Source organism: Anabas testudineus, chromosome 2 (assembly GCF_900324465.2).
Source record: "Anabas testudineus chromosome 2, fAnaTes1.2, whole genome shotgun sequence".
In the NCBI taxonomy this organism is placed as follows: domain Eukaryota; kingdom Metazoa; phylum Chordata; class Actinopteri; order Anabantiformes; family Anabantidae; genus Anabas; species Anabas testudineus.
In genome coordinates, this window is record NC_046611.1 from 14,939,483 (window position 1) to 14,967,164 (window position 27,682).

The 27,682-nt window shown below is 40.6% G+C and overlaps 4 protein-coding genes and 1 pseudogene across 11 annotated transcripts in view; all 5 read right to left on the reverse strand.

Moving 5' to 3' along the window:
- Positions 1-9,588, reverse strand: part of LOC113163566 (NACHT, LRR and PYD domains-containing protein 12-like) — a 28,349-nt gene extending 18,761 nt beyond the window's left edge. For 2 of the 7 annotated variants that reach the window (XR_004463543.1, XR_004463544.1), the window contains exons 1-5: positions 9,483-9,588; positions 8,992-9,123; positions 8,746-8,901; positions 8,477-8,608; positions 7,457-7,689 (exon numbers count right to left, since the gene is read on the reverse strand). Coding sequence is in view for 5 of the 7 variants with exons in the window: in XM_033326772.1 (XP_033182663.1) it covers positions 637-810; positions 1,246-1,419; positions 2,467-2,640; positions 4,211-4,384; positions 4,474-4,647; positions 5,592-7,383; positions 7,457-7,689; positions 8,477-8,608; positions 8,746-8,882 (3,164 nt within the window). In the remaining 2 variants the exon portion in view is untranslated. Of the gene's footprint in view, positions 1-636; positions 811-1,245; positions 1,420-2,466; positions 2,641-4,210; positions 4,385-4,473; positions 4,648-5,591; positions 7,384-7,456; positions 7,690-8,476; positions 8,609-8,745; positions 8,902-8,991; positions 9,124-9,482 lie in introns of all 7 variants that reach the window. The other 5 variants (XM_033326775.1, XM_033326772.1, XM_033326779.1 and 2 more) reach the window with 5 other exon arrangements.
- The window catches only part of LOC113163505, a 1,294,879-nt gene that overhangs the window by 397,190 nt on the left and 870,007 nt on the right, over positions 1-27,682 (reverse strand). The window lies entirely within an intron of this gene.
- Positions 1-27,682, reverse strand: part of LOC113163500 (NACHT, LRR and PYD domains-containing protein 12-like) — a 664,684-nt gene that overhangs the window by 272,940 nt on the left and 364,062 nt on the right. The window lies entirely within an intron of this gene.
- LOC113163511 lies at positions 10,418-20,121 on the reverse strand (annotated as a pseudogene).
- hus1 (HUS1 checkpoint clamp component) lies at positions 21,523-27,632 on the reverse strand. The gene is made up of 8 exons (XM_026362332.1): positions 27,510-27,632; positions 25,932-26,059; positions 25,282-25,458; positions 23,916-24,023; positions 23,722-23,796; positions 23,154-23,253; positions 22,667-22,801; positions 21,523-22,477 (listed from the first exon to the last, which is right to left on the reverse strand). The coding sequence occupies exons 1-8, from the start codon at positions 27,559-27,561 to the stop codon at positions 22,395-22,397; spliced, it is 858 nt and encodes a 285-aa protein (XP_026218117.1). The 5' UTR covers positions 27,562-27,632; the 3' UTR covers positions 21,523-22,394.

Sequence of the window (27,682 nt, forward strand, 5' to 3'; positions counted from 1 at the left end):
GATGGTTTCGAAAGTAGAAATTTACAAAGTAGTTACACTATCTAAACCCAACAAGCTGCAGGTTAAATACAGAGTACAGATATTACATTGTATTATTAAAGTATCAGAACCATCAGCTACTGGTTATAGGATTCATATAGATTAGAACTATTTATGTAAATTTTCATAGTTCACAATAAAAACAATGAACAGTGATCAAATCTGGTCTGGTCCTTGCTGTTTTACTCTCTCTTATCTGGTTCAACTCAGCTTCAGTAGGCATCAATCAGAGCAAACTGATATGGTACAGTACAGTATAAAATAAGCACATCTTGAAAATATGTGCTGAACCCACTGAGATGTGAAGGTCTGTTTTTCATATATTCTATTAAATATTTTTAAACATGACATAGGTAACTATGCAAACAATAAAGTGAGATTAATGTTCAGCTTCATGTAAACTCAGGCACTAACACGTGTAAGAGAAATAAATGAGTGGTAATATATTGACATATGTTTTTAACTATAGAAATCTAACTCTACTGTTAAGATCCTCAGTGTGGATCAGTATAATATCAGAATAATGTTTGCATTTCAATGTTACCACAAATTTCACATCATTATAATCTCAGCACAGTGCTAAAAATGGTATCTGACCTCAGAGTCTCCAGTCTACATTGTGGACTCTCCAGAAAACCACACAGCAGCTTCACCCCTGAATCCTGAAGATTGTTGTTACTTAAGTTCAGTTGCGTGAGATGGGAGGGGTTGGACTTCAGAGCTGAGGCCAGAGAAACACAGCTGATCTCTGACAAACTGCAGTCCCACAGTCTGAAAACAGAATAAATGTGTTTATATATGTTCAAGCTTCCTAAAAACCATAACAGACAAACTGAAGAATATCTCCTACTTCATCTTGTGTCGTGTCAGGTCAGCTGCGTGGCAGCTCTGCCATTGGTGTGTGATAGTGTGTGTGCAAATTACAGCATATATTACCACATGTATACATATATAGAGTAGTGGGAAAAAAATAGCAAAAGGAAAGAGGCCGCGCATGACAGAATTAACTGTGTTTGGTGTGGAGGCGTTGCTGAGCTTTTTAACACTAAATATAGAAGATTTATTAGAAGACTTTGGACTGAAACTTGCAAAGCCAAAGGTGTAGTACTCTGACATCTTTATCATAATACATTTAATAACTAGATTGAATTCAATGCTAAATGCCACACAATACGTTGTCCATGAACTAAAGGCTGATGAACTGACCTCAGAGTCTCCAGTCTACAATGTGGACTCTTCAGAAAATCTGAGAGCAGCTTCACTCCTGAATCCTGCAACTTGTTGTCACTTAGCTGCAGCTCTTTCAGATGGGAGGGGTTGGACGTCAGAGCTGAGACCAGAGAAGCACAGCTGATATCTGACAAACTGCAGGACCACAATCTGAAAAATGATCAAACACAATGTTACTGGTTGAAAGATAGTTCAGAGTGGAGATTTAAGAAAAAAAAATGAAAACACCTGAACCATAGTGGGTGCAAGTTTTTGTTTGGCACTGAAGTAATGATCTTCAGGTTTTCTGAAGCTTCCTTTAAAAATGCACTTTGGACTATCTCTGGAGGATCAGGTCCAGACAACGTGCGGAGTTGTGTGTTCACACCGGCAACACACAGCAGGGGAAAGTCCAGGTGACATACTGTCCTACTTAAGGAAATAGTCATATATAAAAAATACTCCAGACTCTTACCTGCTGTGTTCTCACCTGGGCTCACACAGAGAGTACACAGACTTTGTTTCAGGGGGCTTGCAGAAAAAAGTCCAGTCTCTAAAGTGAATAACTCTGACGTTTGCAGTCTCCCATGCAACCCACCCAGGTAAAGTCCAGAGAAGTTCAGGGTGTCAGTACATGTGTGATAGCGGCAAAGGTTAACAAATGCCAGGGAGAAACTGGCAGGAAATAAGAACATATCCATCAAAATGTAAAATGTATGACATATTTAATACATTTGTCCTTTTAAACCTTTTAAAAGACATACCTTGTCTTCTGTTTATAATGCTGCCCTTTCATCCATCCCCAGAAAATCAGGCCCAAAGTCACACATCCACCAGGTTGGACACAACTAATGACCCACATCAGGGGGTAGGAGGGGTTGGTAGAGGTGTGACTATTACATCTTTCACACTCTCCCCTTCTATTGTTTCATCCAAGAAGCACATTCAGGCCAGGTGTGACCTGGAGCATAAATAACCAACTATCTAAAGACTGAATAAGCTACTTGGATGAGTAGCGAAACGTTTCAACCCAACAAGAAGAAAGTCCAGTCGCCATGACTGAAATTCCAGATAACTGAGAATCTTCGCTGACATAGTCTTAAAAAGCACTTCAGCGCTAAAATATGTTAATAAAATACTCCTTATTTGGAAAGTTGTAAGTCCGAACTCAAGAGATGGTGCTGACCATAAGCTGCAACTCTGGAGCTGCATACTGACCTCAGAGTCTCCAGTCTACAATGTGGACTTTCCAGAAATTCACATAGAAGTTTCATTCCATTATACTGTAGCTTGTTGTTACTCAGGTCCAGTTCTCTCAGATGGGAGGGGTTGGACTTCAGAGCTGTGGCCAAAGGAGAACAGTTGATCTCGGACGAACTGCAGGAACTCAGTCTGAAAAAAGAATTTTAATAAGTAGTAAGTTTAGTAACATGTTGTTCTACCTGAAATTATTAATTATTATAAATATTTTGTTCAGAACTGAGGAGGATTTCAAATGTAGAAGTTTGTAATATATTAGTTATCCATGACCAGGATATCTCATTTACTTCATGCATCAAAGAAATCTCTAGAACTACCTTTTTCCACCTGTGTACTGAATATTGGTAAAATTAGAAGCATCCTGTCTCAAAGTGATGCTGAAAAACTAGTCCATGCATTAGTTACTTCCAGACTGGACTATTGTAATTCACTATTAATAGTTTGTCCCAATAACTCCTTAAAAAGCCTCCAGTTAATCCAAAATGCTGCAGCCAGAGTTCAGACTGGAATTAGCAAGAGATCATATTTCTCCTACATTAGCTTCCTCACACGTTAGCACTTAATAATCAAGCTCCATCATATCTTAAAGACCTCATGCAGAACACTTCATTCTCAGACTGCAGGTTTACTTGTGGTTCCTAGAGTTTCGAAATGTAGAATGGGAGGCAGAGCCATTAGCTACCAAGCCCCTCTCCTGTGGAACCAGCTCCCAGTTCAGGTTCGGGAGGCAGACACCCTCTCTACATTTAAGACTAGAATTAAAACTTTCTTTTTTTTTATAAAGCTTATAGTTAGAGATGGATCAGGTGACGCTGAACAATCTCTTAGTTCTGCTGCTATAGGTTTGTCTGCTGGGGGAACTCTACTGACAAACTGAGCTCCTCTCCTCTCTCTTTGCTCCTCTATCCTCTTGAAAGCCACCATTGCATGTCATTAACTTAGTCTTTTCTCTCTCCTGTAGCTTCCTTCTCCGTGTACTTTTCTGAAAGTATCCTCGGCCTTGGAGCTGTATATCTCCATAATGCAGTTACTGGCCCTACCGACATTCCCACTGTTTTTGCTGCTTGTTGTTGTTTTGTCCTTTCTCTCTTCTCTTTCCACTCACCCCAACCGGCAGAGGCAGACGGCCACCCACCCTAAGCCTGGTTCTGCTGGAGGTTTCTTCCTCTAAAGGGAGTTTTTATACAATTATAAGATATATCTGTGAGGTCTTAAACCTTAAACTTTAAAGTGCCTTGTGATGACTTTGTCGCTTTCGAACAAAACTGAATTGAATTTAATTTAATATGGAAACTCAAAAAAGTCCTAAAAAGCTCATGCTGCTGCTGCGACTCAGTCTGTGGACACTGTAGATAATGCAGAAAACTAATGGAAGATTTCAAATTTAGTTTTGGGATAATATGCAACCTTCAAAGACAGATAAAATGCTTGGTGCTCTTGGGAAACAGTAAGTGAAATTAGTGTCACCAATAAAAATTAGCACTAGGGTTTAAGTAAGACTATGGCAGATGGCTAATGTCACCACGACTTTCACATCATGCAGAACTTAAACTATGTCTGACCTTAGAATCTCCACAACAGAGACACTAAACAGAAGAATATTTACAAAATTAAATGCATTAAATATAAATGCTTTGAGTACATTGTATTTGATGTTAAACATATAACCTTTACAACTCTAACAGACAGTCAGCAAACTCACCTCAGAGTCTCCAGTCTACAATGTGGACTTTCCAGAAAACCACACAGCAGCTTCACTCCTGAATCCTGCAGGTTATTGTCACTCAGATCAAGTTCTGTCAGATGGGAGGGGTTGGACTTAAGAGCTGAGGCCAGAGAAGCACAGCTGATCTCTGACAAACTGCAGTGACTCAGACTTAAGAGAGAATAATACAGATGTAGTCATTAATTCAATTGTAGTTTTTATTATTTATAATAACTGTTACCTACACTCACTATACTAACCTCAAAGTCTCCAGTCTACAGTTTGGACTCTCCAGTCCAGCAATCAGTAGATTCACTCCTGAATCCTGTAGTTTATTTTGACTCAGGTCCAGATCTCTCAGATGGGAGGGACTGGACTTCAGAGCTGAGACCACAACTTCACAGTGAAGTTTTGAGATTCGACACTCAGAAAATCTGTCATCAAACATATGGAAAGAGATATATATATAATACATGAATATATTAGAGGACACTTTATCCTTACTTCACACATTTGATGAGTAGTTTCACATATACTGTCCAGAATCCAGTTGACCTGCCCAATGTTTTTGCTGCTTGTTGTTGTTTTTGTTGCCTGCTGTTCTTTTCTCTCTCCTCTTTCCACTCTACCCAACCGGTCCGGGCAGATGGCCGCCCACAACTAGCTTGCTTCTGCTGGAGGTTTCTTCCTCTTAAAGGGAGTTTTTCCTCTACACTGTTGCCTAAAGCTTGCTCAAATGGGATTGTTGGGTTCTCTGTATGATTTTTTCATATTATTATACTCTGTGAGGTCTTAAACTTTAAACACTATAAAGTTCCCTGAGATAACTTCTGTTGTGAATTGGTGCTATACAAATAAAATTGAATTTAATCGAATAAGTGGTTAAGTTAAACATACGTTATTGTGTGTAACATGAAACAGTACAGACCACTCGATCTACCTCTGTCTCACTAGATACTTTATAGTTGGTTAATTTACATTAGGAGAAGGAAGGAGATTAAACTCAATTACTTCTCCCTGGTTCATCAACGTTGTTTTGAGACCTTGTTTTGAGATCTTATTCTCTTTAGGAAAAGATTTTTACTTTTATCTGATTTTAGTGATTTATCCCTCACACCCATAGTGAGTTCAACCCGGTAAAAAATAACCACCCAGTACAAGACTAAATGACACTGACAATCATACTTAAAATATAGAAATGGTTCCACCAGGTACCAAATAATAATGTTAACTAATAGCAAATATTCACAAATGACTTTATAAATAAAGTACATTCATATCAAAAATATTTTCCATCTAAGCCTTTTTAGTCACAGTTAGGTGTCTACTTCTAGAGAAACACAGATGAAGCACAAGACTACAACTGTTCAGGACTCACCGAGCTTTTCTGCAGTTCCTCACAGCTGGGATCAATCTGAGTCGTCCCTCCTCTGAAGTTTTGTACTTCTTCAGGTCCAACTCATCCAGAACCTCCTCTGACATTACCAGCATGTAGGCCAGAGCTGAACAGTGGATCTCAGAGAGTTTTTTCTTTGACTTGTTCTCTGACTTGAGCAACTGTTGGATCTCCTGATGAACTGAGTGGTCGTTGATCTCTATCAGACAGTGGAAGATGTTGATGCTTCTGTCAGGAGAGATATTACCAGTGTTCATCTCTCTCAGGTGGTTCATTACTCTCTTGATGATTATTGAACTGTTCTCTGTCTGACCCAGCAGGCCTCCTAAGAGTTGTTGGTTGGACTCCAGAGAGAGGCCATGAAGAAAGCGAACAAACAGGTCCAGGTGACCATTTTTACTTTCAAGGGATTTCTCAAGGATTCTTCTGAGAAAGACATCTAAGGATGGACCACTGTAGTTTTTGCCAAGGAAGTCCTTCAGTACCTCTGTGTTCTTGTTGTTGTAACAGTGGAACATGTAGACCGCAGCCAGAAACTCCTGAATGCTCAGATGAACAAAGCAGTAGACTGTTTTCTGGAAGATCACACTCTCTCTTTTGAAGATCTCTGTACAAACTCCTGAGTACACCAAGGCCTCTGTCACATCAAGACCACACTGCTCCAGGTCTTCTTGGTAGAACATGATGTTTCCTTTCTCCAGATGTTCAAACGCCAGCCTCCCCAGCTTCACAAGAACTTCTCTGTCAGCCTCTGTCAGCTCCTGTGGACTCGTCTCATGTCCCTCATCATACTTGTTCTTCTTCCTCTTTGTCTGAACCAGCAGGAAGTGTGAGTACAGGTCAGTCAGGGTCTTGGGGAGCTCTCCTCTCTGCTCTGTAGTCAACATGTGCTCCAGAACTGTAGCAGTGATCCAGCAGAAGACTGGGATGTGACACATGATGTGGAGGCTCCTGGATGTCTTGATGTGTGAGATGATTGTGCTGGACAGCTCTTCATCACTGAATCTCCTCCTGAAGTACTCCTCCTTCTGGACGTCAGTGAAGCCTCGTACTTCTGTTACCCTGTCAACACATGTAGGAGGGATCTGATTGGCTGCTGCAGGTCGGGAAGTTATCCAGACCAGAGCTGAGGGAAGCAGATTCCCCTTGATGAGGTTTGTCAGCAGCACGTTGACTGATGACTCTTGTGTGACATCAGACACAACACTCCTGTTGGTAAAATCCAGTGAAAGTCTGCTTTCATCCAGGCCGTCAAAGATGAACAAAGGTTTACAGACAGCCAGCTCCTCTGCTGTGACCTTCTGTAATGTTGGATGGAAAACATGGAGCAGGGTGAGAAGACTGTACTGCTCATCTTTGATCAGGTTCAGCTCCCTGAATGAAAGCAGAACCAGCAGACTGACATCTTGGTTTTCCAAGTCCTCTGCCCAGTCCAGAGTGAACTTCTGCACTGAGAAGGTTTTTCCAACACCAGCGACACCGTTCGTCAGAACCACTCTGATGTGTGTCTGTTGGTCAGGTAAGGCTTTAAAGATGTCGTGGACCTTGATTGGAGCCTCATAGAGGGTCTTCATCTTGGAAACTGTCTCCAGCTGCATCACCTCATGTTGGGTATTAACCTCTTCACTCTGTCCCTCTGTGATGTAGAGCTCAGTGTAGATCCTGTTGAGGAGGGTTCCACTTCCTGTTTCATCACTTCCTTCAGTCACACATTCACATCTCCTCCTCAGACTGATCTTATGTTCATCTAAAACCTCCTGCAGACCAACATCTGCTGAAAGACAAGAAACAATATGAGATATGATGGTAATCAGGTGATTACTTCTAACAACAGTTAATGTCCTTACTTTGTACAGTGTTGGTCTGACTGACTCTCTGCAGTTCAGGTCTGGTTCTGGATCTTTTTCCACACTGGGGACAGGAGGAGTCTGATGAACCAAATTGGTTCTTGTATGAGGTGATGCACTGTCTGCAGAACCAGTGTCCACAGCTGTTAGAAATCGGATCCTTTATGGCATCTTGACAGGAAGCACAACGAGACAGCTGCTCCTCCTCAGAAACTCCACTCTGCCCTGTCTGTCTATGGAGAAATAACTGATTATGTTGCATTTTGTTTGTGGCCCCCTGCTGTGATTGTACAGTTGTTTTTACTTTTATCTTTTAATTTAAAATTCAGGGGAATATTCTAATGCCAAAGCTGGTATTCATCAGACATGCTGTTTGGAGTATCGTCAAAGAAACTTAAACTTAAATAAGAAAGCATCTTGTTGCCTTCCTACTAACTGAATCATATTACACCAGGTTAATTTACAGCTTTATTGTATAAATGTTTTTGTTTTGTTTGGATTTGATAAAGTAAGTTCATATATTCTTTGTTAGCCTCACTAATGACAAAACCCTTAAATATAAGAAGCACGTAAGACCAAATGCAGACAGTCAGGCATGCTGACAAATGCAGTATTAATATACAACTCAGGTGAATAGTACCAGACCAGGCAAATAGGAGGCAAGGTTCAAACTTACATCAATAGTAGGTAAGCAAACAGCATTAGGGGGTCCTAAAGATTCAACAACTGTATAGTTCAAAGGTTGGGTTGGGAGCTAAGCAACAACCTGGCAGAATATCAAAGAACTAGTAGTAGGTTAGTATAGGTATTATTTGAGTAGAGGACACAGGTAGACAAGTAAATGGAGCAGAAGAAAGAAGGAGCAGGTGAACCAGGGAAAGGGAAAGCAACAAGAGCCTCCGGTGGCACCGTGGATGAAATGACAGCAGACAGAATGGAACCTGGAGAAGTGGGCTTTAGTAGAGAGAGAGGAGATGGAGACATAAACTAGGAAGAGAAGGGACACTATATGGTTCTTACTTTGTGTCTGAGGGTCGACCTTCATTGCTGAAGTATGGAGGTGAGTCTTTGGACCAGTCGCTCTTCACAGACTCTCCACAGCTGAAGCGTGGAGACCCCGGTCTCTGTCTGTGGTACTGGCCAGTTTTTAACCTATTTAATGACCAAATGAAAACGCTGAGGAAACCATTCCAGTCATGTGGAGGATCAACTACTAACTGATACTTACATCTTTACAGATTACATAAATACATAACGACCTCTCTGTATCACTACAGAGTCGTTCTTACTTTGTGCTCGGAGGTCCATGTTCGTTACTGAGGTATGGAGGCGAATCTTTAGACCAGTTGCTCTTCATAGACACACAGCTGGGTCCTGCGGACGCTGCTCTGTCCTCCTCCCTGTCCTCCTCCACACAAACATTCATCTTCTGGACTTCAGGTGGTCTGAGAGGGAAACCAGCAACACTGATTGTGAGCAAAACAAGAGCAAGCCACCAGAGAAGTACGCCCAGATAAAGTAAGTCCCTTCCGTACCATCCAGAGTGAGGGAGAAAACGGATGCTGTTCTCAGCTGTGTTCTGCTCCATCGATTTAAACTGGAGTCTTATCTTACTGTTGCGTTCCCCAGTGTCAGCTTACTAGTCTAGGTCAGACATGTCCATGTTTCTGTTAGAAAAGAGAAATGGTGATGTTGTACTTCTTGATTAGTGCTGTAAAAATGACATTAATCTAATTTTATCCTGTGAACTGTTGCAGTAAACAACAAGTAATTACTATAAATTAGATCCTACAAATATGACAAACTTTCAAGCTCGACAAGATATTCACCAGAAGTGGAAGATGGACATTAGAATGAAGATGCACATGTTTAGTGGTTAGAGATAAGTAAAAAAAGACTAGGTAAAAGGTCCGGCAGCTAGATGTGTCTCTCACCCTCATTCGTGTTGGATCCCAGTCAAACCATTCACATCTACTGCTGTGAACAGACATGCATACTAAAGCAACAACGCTGGATTCACACTTACCCTGCCTCGGACTGGGCACACTCCCTGCTGGCTTTGTTACAGTTCGGCTGTTCATCTTCTCCTCCCACTTCCTGGTTATCACATGGCACTTGAACAAGAGCTTTTCATTGGACTAATGTACTGGACTCCCTGCCCCTGAACTCCTCCCAACTGACATCAGAGTTAGAAATATGAAGAAGAGACATGAGGATTCATTTTGGAAAACCTTCATGATGCGTTAGGGATGCATGCAAAAAGCGAACCTGCTAAAAATAGGACACTAAATGGTACAAAATCAAAGATCTATGATCCAGATGACACGGAGCAGGAGGGGATCGAGGAATAATCAGTGAAGGGTTCTCGGATGTTCCCACTGTTCTAGTCTCACAAGTCTCAGCTCAGTGTTACTGCAGCACCACCACCTGCTGCTCAAAGCTACTAACTACAGCTGAAGTCACATATCAGACATCCTTCATGTTCACTGCTGTGAGTGTCTTGTTGTTGCTGTTTGACAGTCTTAGAGCAGACACACACTCACTGTGCTGCAGCTACAGCCTACTGATGTTCACAGTCACAAGATGACAAGTAGGAAAATATCAACACAGCTACTTTTCATCATCATCGGATTTTATAAATAAACTGCTACTGAGTGAAAACAGAAAAAAAAAACACACTGACACAGCTCAGAGGAACTACACAGAAGGATATTTCTATATATACACAGTATATACTTTACTGTACTTCCCTATGGAGAGATTTTGACAGATTCAACTCTGTTTTTAAACATAATGGAATAAAAACAGACAGGAGCACTAATCACAGTTTGGAAGCTGTGGTAAATGAAAGAACATCTGGCATCCAACAAGCACATATGGGCTGAGCGGCTTATGATACAGTACATAACAAATATAAAAAATAATATAACAAACACTGTTCAGACTCATAGGAAATCAATCACACTCTGGTAGCAATGACACTTTAAGGTTTAGTGACTATCTCTGTGCTTTGATTCTTTCATATGAACGTGTAAATAAACAATTTGCATTTTAAGATATTTGTTACACAGTGCAGAGCTGCAACAGATGCAAAACTTAATATTAGCATCAATCTACAGTTATGTTATGTGTCTGACAGTGGAGCTGTTCTCAGAGCAGTTCACACTGCAGCACTAAGAGTCAGCTCTGCTTCTTCTGATTCCTCTGTCAGTCAGTGCTGGATGAAGCACTCCTCTCCACTCCACCTCCCAGTAACAAGGTCCAGTCAGATTCTCTGCACAGAATCAGCTGCTCCTGCAACAACCGGATCATCGGGACACAGATCATGACAAGAGCATCACCTCCAACTGTAGAGAGAGTCAGAGAGAACAGATGAGATCAATGAGAGTTTCCAGAGACTCCCTTCATCAGCTGTCAGTCAGTGATGCAGCACATCCAGTAGAAAGAGCAGCAGAGACTTCAGTCCTGTTCAGAGCTGTGTAGTGTCGCCAGCTTCCTTTCAGCTTTCATGTTAACGTATTGGAGTGAACACACTGAGCTGGAAGCTCATGGACCTGCAGAGACTTTTAGCATCAACGCAGTGATTTGCATCTTATGAAAAATTACAACAGTTTATTTATGGATTTGATGCTATGACAGTTTGATGAATGAGGACCACTGTCTCTCAACATCTTGTAAGGGTGCCGGCGGAAAAACAGCTTTCTTTCCTGTAGACATGATCACAGTAACAAAAACAGTCATCAACCAGAATGTATGATAACAACAAGCTTCTGGCTGACCTCAGAGTCTCCAGTCTACAGTCTAGACTCTTCATAAGATCATACAGCTCCTTCACTTGGGAATCCTGTAGGTCATTTCCTCTCAGGTCCAGTTCTGTCAGATGGGAGGGGTTGGACTTCAGAGCAGAGGCCAGAGAATCACAGCTGATCTCTGACAAACTGCAGAGACATAATCTGAAAAAAACAATAAACCATTTAACTTTAGGAGACAGTGGTTTTCATAGAAGTCTTGAAAAAACAGTTCAGAAAAAAAGACACATCTAAGCCCAACAAGATGCAGGTTAAAAACAGTGTTTTGCTTAATAGAAACGTACCGATATGGATTTTCCACGTTGATACAATAACAACAAGATAGCAATAACCATATATATAATAATCTAATAAATGCAACAGATACCATGTAATTTATTGCAGTGTTATTTTCTAGTACAGGACTAATATTATAATTGATAAATAGAAGTCTTGTCTTGATGTTTAGGCTACAAAAAACTTCAAAATAACTTCACATACTGCTGGACAAATGAATAATTACAAGTGGCTAAGTCAGCTCATCTGTTACCTATGATTCGTGGTGTCTTTCTCAGCTTAGTTCTTTTGCTATTAGCATGACAAGCACTTTGTTTGTGTAATAAAAAATATAGTTTTGCTTGTTCAACAGGTATCTGGTAGATTGCTAATACTGTTTCCCATTCTTACGAATTGACTGTCATTCAGTAATGACACTTGAATGGTTTTAGTGAATCTGCATCCTCTGCTGTGCTCTCAGTGATCAACCCAGAGCAGAAGGAGTCAGAGGCAAAACTCACAACTCAGAACCAGTTTTCAAATCATATTAACTTCTGCACAGAACTGAAAAAACAGAAGAAAATAGTGTCTGACCTCAGCGTCTGTAGGTTACAACGTGGACACTTCAGAAATCTGCACAGCAGCTTCACTCCAGAATCCTGCAGCTTGTTGTCACACAGCTGCAGTTCTTTCAGATGGGAGGGGTTGGACTTCAGAGCTGAGACCAGAGAATCACAGCTGATCTCTGACAAACTGCAACCACTCAGTCTGAATAAAGAATAAATCATATGCATATAAAATTATGCTTTGTTTTGGTTTGTTTGCTTTTATAAATCTCATGTTATATATGAAGAAAATAGAGTTCAGTTAAGATTTCCAGAAGTAATACACTATCAGTGAATCAACCTCAGAATCTCCAGTCTACATTGTGGACTCTCCAGAAAACCACACAGCAGCTTCACTCCTGAATCCTGCAGGTTGTTGTGGCTCAGCTGCAGTTCTGTCAGATGGGAGGGGTTGGACTTCAGAGCTGACGCCAGAGAGTTGATGTCTGACAAACTGCAGCCACTCAGTCTGAATAAAGATTAAATTACAAAAATATTTTAGAAGAATACCTCATCAATGTCAAAGTGAAAACAGTTTTCTACAAAGTAATGTCAGTTAAATACAAATATATGAGGTGAAATTAGTGTTTCCATTAATATTCACCCCCTTCAGGTCAGTATTGACTAGATAAAATAAATAAATCACAAAAAAATAAATAAATCACAGCATGGAGTCTGTGTGGATTCATCTGAATTAGGTTTGCACAGCTGGACAATGGAATTTGTTTTGTTGTTTTTTTGCAAAACTGCTCAAGCTCTGTCAGGTTGCATGGAGATTGGATTGAAACAGTCCCTTTCGAGTATCCACAAATTGGACATTGGATTGAGGTCTGGGCTTTGACTCACTCCAGAACATTCAGCTTGTTGACGTTAAACCATTTCTGTGTTGCTTTGCTTTATTGTTCGTGTCATTGTCTTGCTGGAAAAAAAATCTTCCACCATGGAGTCTTTCACATGCCTCAACTTGTGCTTTCAAGTTTTCTTCATCAGTGTCTTTCTCCTTGCCACTCTCCCATTAAACTTTGACTAGTGAAGAACCAGGGCAACAGATGTTGTATGTGCAGTATCTCCTATCTCAGTTACTGAAGCTTCTGAAGTGTTCTTTTGTCTTCATGGTGTAATAATAGCCACGAATACTGAATAACCAGTGACTGGACCTTCCAGACACAAGTTTCTTTGAGATGCATTCACTGCACTCAAGCAATCCCCATTTCCACAATTGTGGGAATACTAGCATCAAATATCTGGACCTCTGTTGGATTATGGTAATTTTAAAGGGGTTAAATATTAATGCAAACACTGATTTCAGCTTACATATTTTTATTTAATTAACATTACTTTGGAGAAACCTGTTTTTAATTGGATATTAATGAGGTATTCTTTAACCTATATTGACCATGACTGATTTATAATGTCAACAAAAATGCAATATTGATTAACTAGGATAAAATCATATATATATATAATAGTCATTTAAAAAGATGTTTGGTCATTTAGTAACCAAATGATTTTTAGTGTGTAGATTTTATATTATCATTTTTATTTCATTCCACAGAACTAGATTTATTACTCATGAAACAATCAAATGACGTAACAAAAATTTATAGAGAACTGAAAAATGGTGTCTGACCTCAGGGTTTTCAGTATGATGTGTGGACTTCTCAGGAAATCACACAACAGTGTCACTCCAGAGTCCAGTAGCGGGTTTTCACTGAGGTCCAGTTCTCTCAGATGGAAAGGGTTGGAAGTCAGAGCTAAGGCCAACGAATCACAGCTGCTATGTGACAAACTACAGCGCCTCAGTCTGGATAAAGATGAACTTATGCAGGGAAATTTATTAACCAATCAAGTCTGTCCAGGTTTCGAATTTGCAAGTCAGCATTACTTTGCTAAAATCAAGCTTAAAGCTTTTTTCCCATACACAAAATAGAAACACTTTGTCATTATGGTATTGTAGATCATCATGATCATGAAGACAGTCCTGGCCTCAGCTGACGTTTGCAGCTGTTTCTCAACTCAACGCTCAATAGTCCAGGACTGGAATTTCCTACAAGTCTACCAGAACTTCCAATAACTAACTGGACTCCATATTATCAGCCACTACACAGATCATCAACACTTCTCTGACAACAGGCACCTTTCACTGTTGAAGAAGCCTTTCTTTGATTCCCTCCCTTGTGGAGAACTACAGACCGGTCTTTCTTCTTCCAATTCCTAGCCAAGACCCTGGAACGTGCAGCTTTCAAATCTCTGACTTTCTTTCCCGGAACAACCTCCTCGATGTCAATCAGTCTGGCTTCAAGAGAGGTCCCTCAACAGAAACGGTCTTCTGACTGTTCTTACGGGTGGCTAAAGCTGGGGGTAACTCTTCTGTCCTTGTTCTAATAGACCTATCTGCAGCCTTTGACACTGTGAAACGTTAGGTCCTTATGACTGCACTCTCAGACTTGGGCATCTATGGATCAGCTCTAGCCTGGCTTTGGTCATACTTATCCAAACAAACCTTCAAGGTATCCTGGCAGGGGCGTGATTCTGACTCTCATAACCTCTCCACCGGTGTAGTGCAGGGCTCAGTCCTCGGTCCTCTTCTTTTTTCAATCTATACTTCTTCTCTAGGCTCTATCATCTATTCAAATAGACCACCCCACCTTCAACGTAACATTACCAAGACTGAAATCCCATTCTTCCCTGCCAGATCTTTGACACAACACAACATCAGCATTAACATTGGATCTGCGGTGATTGTCACCACCCAGACGGCCAAAAATCTGGGGGTCATCATTGATGATCAGCTGACACAGAACACATCACCACAGTCTCTAGGTCGTGTAGATATGCCCTCCACCACATCAGAAAGATCAGACCCTACCTGACGGAGTACATGACTCAACTCATTATACAGGCGCTGATCATATCTCGTCTCGACTACTACGACGCCCTGCTGATGGGGTTACTGGCATCCACGACCAAATCTTTACAGATGATCCAAAATGCAGTAGCACGCCTTATTTTCAATCAACCAACAGAGTGGTCAACTCTACAGCTCCAACTTATTGCAACTTAATCATTTAGGTCTACATCCCCTCCCGTCCACTGTGCTCGACCAGTAAACAACGTCTGGTGGTACCAGCACCACACAGTCGACACCAAGGAAAACTCTTCCGCTCAGTGATCCCACAATGGTGGAATGAGCTGCCAAACTCTGCACGCTCAGCCACCTCACTTTCAATATTTAACAAACAGCTAAAAACAGAACTCTTCTGCATCTTTCTTTGCACTTAATAATAATAAAAAATAATAATAATAATAACTTTTCTGCTCTTTTGTACTCACATCTCTTGAAACAGAAACACTTTTTGATAGCACTTTGCTTTGATGTTTCTTCACATTGACTTAGATTTTGTTTGCTTGCCTCACTTGTAAGTCGGTTTGGATAAAAGCGTTTGATTAATGACTGAATGTAAATGCAATGTTATTATTTACATTTATTATTTACCTGGTAATCTCAGTAATACATTTGAGTTGGCTAAGGACAAAAAATACCCCAGTGAACTGACCTCAGGATCTCCAGACTACAGGTTTGACACTTCAGTCCATCAGAAAGTCGCTTTACGCCTGAGTCCTTAATTTTGTAGTTCCTGCTCAAGTCTAACTCTCTCAAATGGAGGGGGCTGAACTTCAGAGCTGAAGCTACAACTTCACAGTGAATCTCTTTGAGGCCACAATTAGTAAATCTGTAAAAACAGAACATAATATTTTATGCTACATGATGCATATTATTAAATTGCATTATTAAATTAATTAATATCTACTTGTTAAATCAATGATTCAGCTAAACCTATTGTACTTGTCAAAATTCAGGATGAAAAAACACAAAAGAAGAAAACGTATACAAAATAAAGAAAAAATAGATATATTTAAATGTTATATTTATATTACAGTATATATTATATTTATATATATTTTTTTTTTTTTCCTCATGAAAACATGCTAGTTGGGAAACAGTCAGGATTTGCATTTAAAAAAACAGAGGTGAGGTAAAAAAATGTGAATTTAGTATTATTCAATACTGTATAAATTTGAAGAACTAAAAAATATTAAATACTGAATATTATTGACTGTTGCACTTACAGAGCCTTTCTGCAGTTCCACATAGCTGGAATCAGTCTCAGTCGCCCGTCCTTGGAAGTGTTATACTTATTAAGGTCCAATTCTTCCAGAACCTCCTCTGACATTTGCAGCAGATAGGCCAGAGCTGAACAGTGGATCGCATAGAGTCTTGTCTCTGATCTGTTCTCTGATTTCAGGAATTGTTTGATCTCCTGATGAACTGAATGGTCCTTCATTTCCATCAGACAGTAGAAAACATTAATGGATCTGTCAGGAAAAATATTGGACATGTTCATTTGCTTCAGATTGTTGATGACTCTCTGGATGATTATTGAACTGTTCTCTGTCTGACCCAGCAGACCTCCTAAGAGTCTCTGGTTGGACTCCAGAGAGAGGCCATGAAGGAAGCGAACAAACAGGTCCAGGTGACCATTTCTACTTTTGAGGGATTTCTCCATTGCTCCTCTCAGGAAGTGATCTAGACGTGTGTTACATAATTCGTATTTCCAACCATCTTCCAAGAAACCTTCCAGTACGTCTGTTTTCCTGTTGTTGTAACAGTGGAACATGTAGACTGCAGCCAGAAACTCCTGAATGCTCAAATGGACAAAGCAGTAGACTGTTTTCTGGAAGATCACACTCTCTCTTTTGCAGATCTCTGTACAAACTCCTGAGTCTAAGGCCTCTGTGACATCAAGACCGCACTGCTCCAGGTCTTCTTGGTAGAATGTGATGTTTCCTTTCTCCAGATGTTCAAACGCCAGCCTCCCCAGCTTCAGGAGAACTTCTCTGTCAGCCTCTATCAGCTCCTGTGGACTCGTCTCATGTCCCTCATCATACTTGTTCTTCTTCCTGTTTGTCTGAACCAGCAGGAAGTGTGAGTACAGGTCAGTCAGGGTCTTGGGCAGCTTTCCTCTCTGCTCTGTAGTCAACATGTGCTCCAGAACTGTAGCAGTGATCCAGCAGAAGACTGGGATGTGACACATGATGTGGAGGCTCCTGGATGTCTTGATGTGTGAGATGATTCTGCTGGACAGCTCTTCATCACTGAATCTCCTCCTGAAGTACTCCTCCTTCTGGACGTCAGTGAAGCCTCGTACTTCTGTTACCCTGTCAACACATGTAGGAGGGATCTGATTGGCTGCTGCAGGTCTGGAAGTTATCCAGACCAGAGCTGAGGGAAGCAGATTCCCCTTGATGAGGCTTATCAGCAGCACGTTGACTGATGACTCCTGTGTGACATCAGACACAACACTCCTGTTGGTAAAATCCAGTGAAAGTCTGCTTTCATCCAGGCCGTCAAAGATGAACAAAGGTTTACAGACAGCCAGCTGCTCTGCTGTGACCTTCTGTAATGTTGGATGAAAAACATGGAGCAGGGTGAGAAGACTGTACTGCTCATCTTTGATCAGGTTCAGCTCCCTGAATGAAAGCAGAACCAGCAGACGGACATCTTGGTTTTCCAAGTCCTCTGCCCAGTCCAGAGTGAACTTCTGCACTGAGAAGGTTTTTCCAACACCAGCGACACCGTTCGTCAGAACCACTCTGATGTGTGTCTGTTGGTCAGGTAAGGCTTTAAAGATGTCGTGGACCTTGATTGCAGTGTCATGGAAGGTCTCCATCTTGGAAACTGTCTCCAGCTGTCTCACCTCATGTTGGGTATTAACCTCTTCACTCTGTCCCTCTGTGACGTATAGCTCAGTGTAGATCCTGTTGAGGAGGGTTCCACTTCCTGTTTCATCACTTCCTTCAGTCACACATTCACATCTCCTCCTCAGACTGATCTTATGTTCATCTAAAACCTTCTGCAGACCAACATCTGTGGAAAGACAAGAAATAATCTTAAAGTTGAGTCATGGCAACTGGACTTTCTTTTTGTTAGGTCAAAATGTTTCACTATTTATCCCAGTAGCTTCTACAATCTGAGGAAAGTTGGTTGGAGACCACTGATTTTTCCTCCAGGTTGGTTTTACTTCACATCCATCCTGAATAGGATTATAGATGAAACAATGAAAGGGTAAGATGTCTGTAGATATTTTGACTCAAAGAAAAATCAAGAAAACCACAATTGTGAATTGGACCAGAAAAACCAGGTCCAATTCATACATCCACCAGGTTGACCACACTTAAACCATTACGATAAAACAGAAAGTACACTGTGGAAATCTATTGTGTTTACAGAGCATCAGTAGAGCAGGTGGCGTATTTAGAAATGATGCTACATGTTTAAAACCCTTCTTCCAACATCAGAAGGTGGTTTTTCGGACTACTACCTGCTGTGTTCACACCTAGGCTCACTTGGACATTACGCAGACTTGGTTCCAGATCCAAGCTGATTAACTCACGTTTGCGTTCTCACATGCAGCTCATCTGCATGTGTGAAAGCAGCTTATACTGTATCTGTGACAGATATCAAACAAATAATTTGAAACATTGGTTGTGGCCTGCTACCAAATTTCCTTGTGCTGAAGAAGTAGTAAAAGGTATTGACCTAAAAAAAAGAAAGTCATCTTCCAGGTAACTTCAACAGGGTAACTGAGATTCTTCAAAAACACAACTAAAAAAATAAATGACACTATATTAAAGACAAAGTCCAGTTTTCAAGATATGTCCAGTCTTACTTTCTTACCTTGTACAGGTGTTCTTCTGGATCTTTTTCCGTAGTGGGGTTTGGAGGCATCCCCTGATGAACCGGTGATGCACCGTCTGCAGCTGGTAGAGACGGGATACTTCTGGACATCCAGACACAAAGCACAGCAGGACAGCTGCTCGTCCAAAACATCATGACTCTTCTTCTCTCTCTGAAAACTTTTATAATTTGAAGAAGTAAGGAAAACAATGACAACAAGTGGAGAATGGAGCTGCCTTTTGTTGATAGCTTGATGAAGAATTATTGATCCCTGAAATATTTTGGCTGAGTTTCTGTCTGAGCAGACTCGTTCAATCACACATACTGCAGGAAGTGAGATTCACAGCAATTCAAACTGTTATACACATTATTCTACAAGAAATTCTTCTGGACAAATAACTCTCTAAGCTTCTAAGTGTCCTATTTATGAAAAAAGCTACCTCAGGTCTGAGGTTGCATTTGTTTCTGTGAACTAAACAAAGAAACACAAAGAAACATTTTACTGAAGGATGGTAGCAACACATTGGTATGCATAAACAACAACGCTGTGTGACAGAGTAATAAAATGTGTCCACCTCTTGACAAGCTGAGTGAACAAGAGCAACACAAAGGTAAGAAGATAGAACCAGACGTCTGTGACCCTGACCCTGACACTGTCAGAGACAAGAGGTTTGGGGTCTTCAGCTTAGCTTTATCTTACTTTGTGTCTGACGATCCAGGTTCCTTCCTGAAGTGCAGACGATCACCTTTGGACTGGTCACTCTTCATGGATAGACAGCTGGGTGCTGGAGATGCTGCTCTCTGCTGGTCATACTGAGCTCTGGAAATACAAAGATTTTATATTTGGACGAATCACTGATAAACTCTCTGGTGTTATTTTGGAAACTCAACCGGGGATGGAGGCAGCAAACAAGTACTTGGCTACGTGCAGTCTGTGCACTGCATTGGTTGTCTGAACAACATCAATGCTGTGTGATAGAGTAGCAACATCCATTCACCTGTTGATAAGCTGAGTGAACGAGAGCAGCACAAAGGTAAGAAGATAGAACCAGACGTCTGTGACCCTGACAGTCACACAGAACACACTCAGAGACCGGAGGTTTGGGGTTTTCAGATAGCTTTATCTTACTTTGTATCTGACGATCCAGGATCAGCTTTGGACTGGTCTCCCTGTCCAGTCAGACAACTGCAGACCGGAGACTGTGTTTTGTCCTCTGCATCCTCACACTCACTCATCTTGTAGACTTCAGTCAGTCTGAGACGTAAATCAGTAACACTGGTGGTGAGTTCAGGGCAAGAATCAGGGTAAACAAGTTTGCCCAGGAGTCACACCCAAAAATAAAATACTGCGCTTCACATATTATGTTACGAGACATATAAAACATTCAGTTCTGTATGGACAGAGGTTCATCCCGACTCTTCTTGCTTTACAATTCATAAGAAATCAACTCATTTTGAGGGTAAACTAATGATAATAACACTCACCTGCCGTTGCCTTCAGTATTCCTCCTACTCTATCAACTTAAAAATTAAATGCTGCTGTGCCACTGCGGTACCTGGTGGCTCCTCCCCTCTCCAGTTACAAGACAGGTTAGGTGAGCTTATTGTGCGTCTGGTGCTCACACAGATCAGCTTACACTAACATTTTCACATCCCATAGAGCTGTCAACAGTTTTCATACCCAATAACCAGCAGCTGGAGCAGGAAGCACAGTTACTTGAGGCCACCACCAACAACCTGCTGCTGAATACATCCAAACGCATCAGGCACAGAGACTACACCTCTTCACCACATCACACATCCTTTACCATATCCTCACCCACGTTTCAGTATCGCTCTCACATGGAGTTTGAACTCCAAAACCAAAAACGCCTAGCGGAAACCTTTCTTTCCCGGACAACTCAACAAATACAAAGTGAACACAGTGAGACATCATTTAACACATGCACGCAACGCATCAAGGGAGTGGTTGGTTTGAACCATGGATCTTCCTGATTAGATAAGAGCAGCTCAGGACAGGTCATCACCTCAGGAAGGAAAAGCAAGAACAGCCTGAATTGTCACATAAAGGTAAATAATTAGCAAATTGTAAAAAGTACTCCATGTATGGAGCGTGGACAGTAATACTCTATGATCACTTTATACAACACAATCATAAAAACAAACAGCAGCAGCATGTTCGTGTAATGAAGTGTCTTTTACAGTTCTTGGTATTGCATAAGATTAAGTTGTAGCACCTCACTGAAAGTTCTCCTGCTTTATTCACTCTCCTAATGAACCAGTGCCACTAAATGTGGGAAAGTTCATATCCTAATATTTTTTCAAGGGACTGTAGTTTCACAAACATTTGCATAAAACTGGATTAATAAGACTAACTCCACAGTTACACTGATGCATGCATGCAAATTTGCATTGCAATGTGAACAGTGGAAAGCTGAGCATAAATTCCCTGAGACCTGAGTTTACATGTAGAGCTACGAACTTCAGCCAGAGGCCTCATCCTGTCACCACGAGAAGGGCAGAAAAATGCTATTTCACACCAACGGGAGGACACTCTGCATTACCTGGTGGGCGGCAAAGTCTTTATATTGTCGCTTGAAAGTATTGAAGATTATAAATATTGACAATCTCCTTCTTTGATAATCAACTAAAGAAAAGAAAATAACTTTTTCAGTCTTTAATCAAACTCTAAACACCTTGAGTTATGGTTTGTTATCTTTTGTCAATTGACAATAATCATATCCGGCTGTATTCCTTTCAAAGTAAACTCCATATATACACATATAGCAAAATAAAGCTACAGCATAAAATAGACAAACATGAAATAACTAAATAATCTTTTTATGATGGCACTTGAACTAGATCTTCCCTGTTATTACTTGTACAAATGTACAACTCCAGTTGTCATAATTATCAATTGTGTGGATCTTGTACATTTTATTGCACTTTCTGAATCAAGTTTTATTCAAGTTTTAAGTCCCCTCGACATTTTCATTATATTTCAAACATTTCCACTTACAAGTGCCATTAATTAAAAGCCCACATACTTCATTTTATGAACTGTAGACAAATCTGCCAAGGACCTTGGCAGTAGATTAGCCGTATAGCCAATGGGAAAATGTGTTATCTTTTTGGATTTAAAAGAAAAACAAATGTATTTTTTTCAAAGATTTATAATGAAAAATAAATATAAAAATGTGAACATCTTCTTAAACAATGACTACAACTTGTCATTTTCTCTTATCTGTCCAAATGTCACTTTCATTTCTCCTTCCTGCTTTGGGAAAGGCTTGTTCACCATCATGTCCTTCTGCCAACAGCGTTTCCGACGTCCACGTTGAGGACTGGAACTGAGCTCAGGCTCATTAAAATATGGAACAGACTTCCAGACCTTGTGGTTTTTGTCTCAATGGGGGATCCAAGTGTAAGACGTTCCCTTGGCAGGTGGGGAAAACATTTGAGCGGGTTCACAGTTAATTTCCTTTCTATCTCACAGTGAAGAGAAATAACTAGTGTGTCCTGCAGAATTTCTAGGCCACAGCAGGGATAAAATACTGCAGCGATACGTCTTCATGCAGCAGAATCAGGTGGACAACCCTCTGATGGACGATATCTGACAGGAAAACAGGAAAGCACCATTAGAAATATGATCCAAGCAGCAACCGTCTCACAATACAAGAAATGACTATTAAATATATTTTGATAGTTTTGATATTGATAACAGTGGATGACAATATAACATAAATAACAAGGCGTTTCCACTGGACATGACGAGTGGTTGAGGAGCTGTGGGCTCACTTACTGCACATGGCTTTGCTTGGGTTGACTTGCTGTCCCATGAGGAACTGCTGCAGCTTCCTGATGTCCACCTTGGCTTCTGCCATGGCCTCTGGGTCCCTGCTCTGAGACGGCCCGCCGCCTTGGGAGGCATCATCACCTGGAGTTTAGAGGAAGTGAAATGTGTGAAAAAGCTGAACCAACAAGAGGGAAGTTGGAGCGGAGTCGTGAGACAGAGGAATTCTTGAGGAGGGGGAAAACATGGCCTCAAGACATGGAAATCAAGACACGTCACATAATTGCAATGTTACATGTCTGCTCCTCTACTAATATAAGAGCTAAAATTACAAAAAGTAATAAAACAAAAAAGCTCAATCTGCAAGCTGCATTTAAACTTTTCCTGTATAAAAACAATGGAAAAGCAACAGCAGTGTGCAGCCAAGCTAGAAGCTCTATAAAGCTGCACTTAGCAACATGCTAATGAAAACAGGTGATGGTAGCACTGTTCATACCCCATGGAGGGTTTCCCAGGTCTTTGAAGTGAGTGGTGACAGAAACCAGATCTGTCTCGATCTTCAGATTCATCTCTCCGTTCAGGTTGGCCTCGATTACCTGACACACAAACAAACACACACACACACACACACACACACACACACACACACACACACACACACACACACACACACACACACACACACACACACACACAAACACACACACACACACACTTTAATTATATATATAGCTAACAAACTGTAACTTCTAAGAGTTTACACATCTGTCACCGTGTGAACAATTTCTAACATAAAATACCATCAGTTTATGTTAAAGTTGCTTTTCTGCTTTATTATCAACTGAATATATTATTACTGAAGAAAACGATAAACTAAACTATAACAATAAAATCCAAAGTGTCAAAAACAAGAATCTGAGATAATGAAAAAGATCTGTAACGTTTTAACCATCATCAATGAAACAGCAGGTGAGTGAGGTTGTAATCACTGGTGAGACAGGAGGTGGTTATGGAACTAATCCCCCCTTAACCTGGGTGGAGTGAAGAAGAAATGTGATTCTTACCAGGAAGTTGGAGAGGTTCTTCATCCTGTCCACGACGTTCTTCATGATCTTCAGAGGAGGTAGGTAGATACTGACCTGGAGGGACAGACATGACAAAAGACATGACATTCACCTGTATGGAAAACTAATCATCAGAGGATGATTACTGTCCATCAGAAAACCTAATATTTCATTTCACAGCACTCTTCACTTACGTCAAAGTCTGGCATGCTTGGCTCTTTGAATTCATGCCAAAGTCTCCGGGGGATGACGTCAACAGGGACGTCATGAGTGACGACTCGACTGACGCTGGACAATGTGGGCTGGACAGAGCAGAGACATAAAGACATAAAACTCTGCCAAACTGCAACATTTAAACTTGCAATACCTGATATTTTGTTCAGATTGAGATAAAAATAATAACACATTTGACATTTTATCCTTTCAGCTCGAAGGGTGTTAGTTGTTAGAAGATTCACAGATTTATCGTCCAGGGTGGTTTCACGTCACAGAAGTGAGTGTGTGAGTAGATTTTTGGCCTTAGTTTTCCTGGGGATGTGTGAAAGGGCAGCGTGAGAGTTTTCTATATAATTCTGTATACAAGATGTGTGCATCATCGTTCTCAAATGTTAGGACCTTGAAGAGTGCCATGTCCTTCAGATGAAGGTACGCTGCTCCTCCTCTGCTGGGCCACACAATATTGGTCCTTTCGTGATTTGGTGTCTGTTCTGTAGAGCAAATAGATCTCTTTCTCAGTGTCTTCCTGAGTTTGAAGTGGACAGAAATGTAGTTTTCCAAAAATCCGTCCGAGCTTCTCAGACATACTAGCCATGTAATGAATGACAAGAATCTTCAGCTGGCCTAGAATGTTCTATTGTAGACCATAGACCATAAGAGCTGTCTTCAGGTGTCTTCTTTTTGGCCTCTTTGGAGGTGGGGATGTTTTCCAGCCCTGTGATGTGAGTCCTGATGTCTCCTAGTTTGTGTCGCAATGGGTGGTGAGTGTCAAACAGCAGTTACTGGTCAGTTATTGGTAGGTTTACTGTCGATTTCAATTTCTTGGCTGCCATCGGCCCCTTTGAGGAATGCACAGCTAATTGTCTTTTCTGTCATTTCTTTCTCCTCCTTTTCTTCCATGTATGAGCTGGCAGCGTTGGGTGACACTTAGGAAGCCATTGCACAGCCATGTCTCTGTAAAAGTCATCTCTAAAGCAGATGGTGCTCAGACAAGAGTCCAGGTCTGTTCCTCCATCCCAGCAAAATCCAAAGAACTTGATACATTTCCCAAGAAGGCCACAGTTAATGACTTAAAGACCTACCAACTACTCAGACTGAAGAAGCTACTTGGATGAGTACTGAAATGTTTCAACCTAACAAGAATGAAGTCCATTTGCTGTGACTCAACTTCCAGATAACAACAATACAATAACAAATATTAAACTGAACAAATAGTAAAAACAAAAATTAATGTGTGCACATACAGCAGATGAGTGTGTGGTGACAGAACCTGAAAAAAAATATAACTTGCTCTTTTTTCCCTATATATTTACAGTGCAGCAGATGTCACTGTTACAGTCTCACCAGCTCGGCGGCGATGGTGAGGCAGGGGCAGTGTTTCTTAGTCAGTTTGACTTTGACGGACTTGGCGCTCTGGACCGTCTTCAGGGCTCTAGACAGGTTCTCTGGAGTCACTTCCAGACATATCTCATTGTCCTCAGAGGATACACCCTCCATCTGGTACTCATCAAAGAAGTTGGCCTGTAGGGAGGAAGCACACAATGACAGGATCAGCATGATTAATAAAGGGAACCTCATCCAAATGACAAACCGAAATAAAATGACGGTACGGAGGCATTTTTCAGTTAATTCTGTATCTTAGCAGATTTCACTGGGAGCTACCTTGTACAAAAAATGAAAATGCTGCATATACTGTGAATGCAGTATGAAAATTTATCATCTAATAACAGCTTCTGCCTATTTTGATGATGACTGATCAAAATGCAGGACACCGTTTGTTTTAAGCACCTCACCTGTGAGATTTTTCTGTTTTTAAAATAGGGTATGATAATAAACTGAATGTCCAGTTGGTCAAATAGAACAATAAAGTTGAAGGAATCACAGAGAAATAGTAAAAGAGTGTTTTTATAATGCCTCACACATTAAATTTGTTTTCAGACACATTTTCAGTGAGACACTGCAGGTTATGTTTTTTTTTTTGTTTGTTTGTTTACCTGTGACAGTTCACACCACATGCTGACACCTCCATTGGCCACTTTACCAGACAGAACAAAGAACAGGTTGTCTGGAGTCAGTCGCAGGACGCACATCTTCGTCAGCTTTGAGATGGTGGTGATAACTCCTGGTGACGATGAGGAAATGCAAAGTTACAAACCACAGCAAACATAACAGAAAAATCATTAAGCCTCTAAATGCGCACATTTCATTAAGTAAGAAAACCTAAAGCTGAGTTACAATAAATAACTGCAATGTTTTGTTTTTGCTTTTTCACTTTAAAGAACATGAAATCTACATGAAAACAAGACACTATTTTCCAAACAAGAGCTTGAATTACAAGCCTGCAATTAATGATTCCTTTACCCTTAATAATTAATCCATGACCGCTCCTGATAATTTTATGTAAAAAAAATATTACAAATCTGAAGCTGTTAAAATGTTAAACATTGACATGTGAAAAGCTCCAACCAGTGTTGTCATAGAAGTGGTCAAATAAATTTAGTAATCAAATAAACAACTAATTATTTCTAATAATTATACCAATAGATAAAGTGACTATCAGTGTATCCATTTCCTTAAATTCAGATACTTACTGTTTACTACTGCTCAAAAGTTTGGGATCACTTAGATATTTTATTTTTTCCAAGGAAACACACATGAAGCTAGTCTGAATATGAAATACAGCAAAAGACCAGGACATCAAAGTTAGAAATGATGAATGTGCTCTTTAAACTTTTCCTTTATCAAAGAAAAAAAAAAAAACACCTTTTGCACCAATTACAGTCTGGAGGTGGTAAGATAGGAGATTTGCACAGAGTGGAAGAGACCTAAGTGCACCCAGACCATCACGCAGCCTCCATCATACTTGACTGAAAGTATTAAGAGCTGTTCTAGCATCTTTTAATTTGTTCTGCTTCTACGAAGACCTCAAATACACCTGTAGACAACACCGTCTTCCAGTGTCCAATGTCCATCTCAGTCTTTTGCTTTTATTGGCCAGTCTGAGATACGACTTGGCAATTCTGCCATGAAGTCCAGTATCCTGACGTCTCCTCTTCGCTGTTGATGCTGACACTGGTGTTTGATGTGTACTATTTAATGCAGCTGCCAGTTGAGGACCTGTGAGGTCTTAAACTACACACCCAGATATCTGTCTTCTTTCACAGTTGTGCATCAGGTCCTCTCACTCCTTTTTCTGTTCAAGATTAACTTGAATTAGCAGCCATACCAGGAGATTGATGCAGAGGACTGAGAAGTGCAATGAAAAAGTGTAGATCATTCTTTAAAAATCATCTGCTAATTTTAATTGTCTGTGAAATTGATAAAATTGTTTGTGAATTGCGTGAAAATGTATTTGAATTTGGAAAACAAAGAAATTTGCAAGTGACTCCAAACTTTTGAGCGGTATTGTATATTTTTAAACTTTAACAGAGTAACATTTTAACCACAATCAATCTTCATCCAGACATATTTCTTATTCTTTTGCTCGTGCAGGAAAGACTTTGTGTGAAGTTTGAACAAGCTAACGAGTTAGCATCGCTGTAGTTTGTTACAGTGGAAAACAAAAGTCTTACTAGTGAAGTGGTTGAGACAGGCGATGTCTATGATTTTCCCTCGAAACTTCATTTCGGTAGATTTTACTCTGTGAAACGCAGCTTTGGCTTCAGGCGGGATTTTTTTTTTGTGCGCACCGCGTTTGTTTTGTCCGTCTGTATTTAATGTCCGATGAAAACAGCAGCCAGCGTAA

Coding starts and splice junctions, on each gene's coding strand:
- hus1 (XM_026362332.1), bottom strand. CDS start 27,561: ATGAAGTTTCGAGGGAAAATCATAGACATCGCCTGTCTCAACCACTTC. Junction 25,459..25,931: donor TGTGGTGTGAACTGTCACAG/GTAAACAAACAA, acceptor TCCTCCCTACAG/GCCAACTTCTTTGATGAGTA. Junction 23,797..23,915: donor CAAGCATGCCAGACTTTGAC/GTAAGTGAAGAG, acceptor CTGTCCCTCCAG/GTCAGTATCTACCTACCTCC.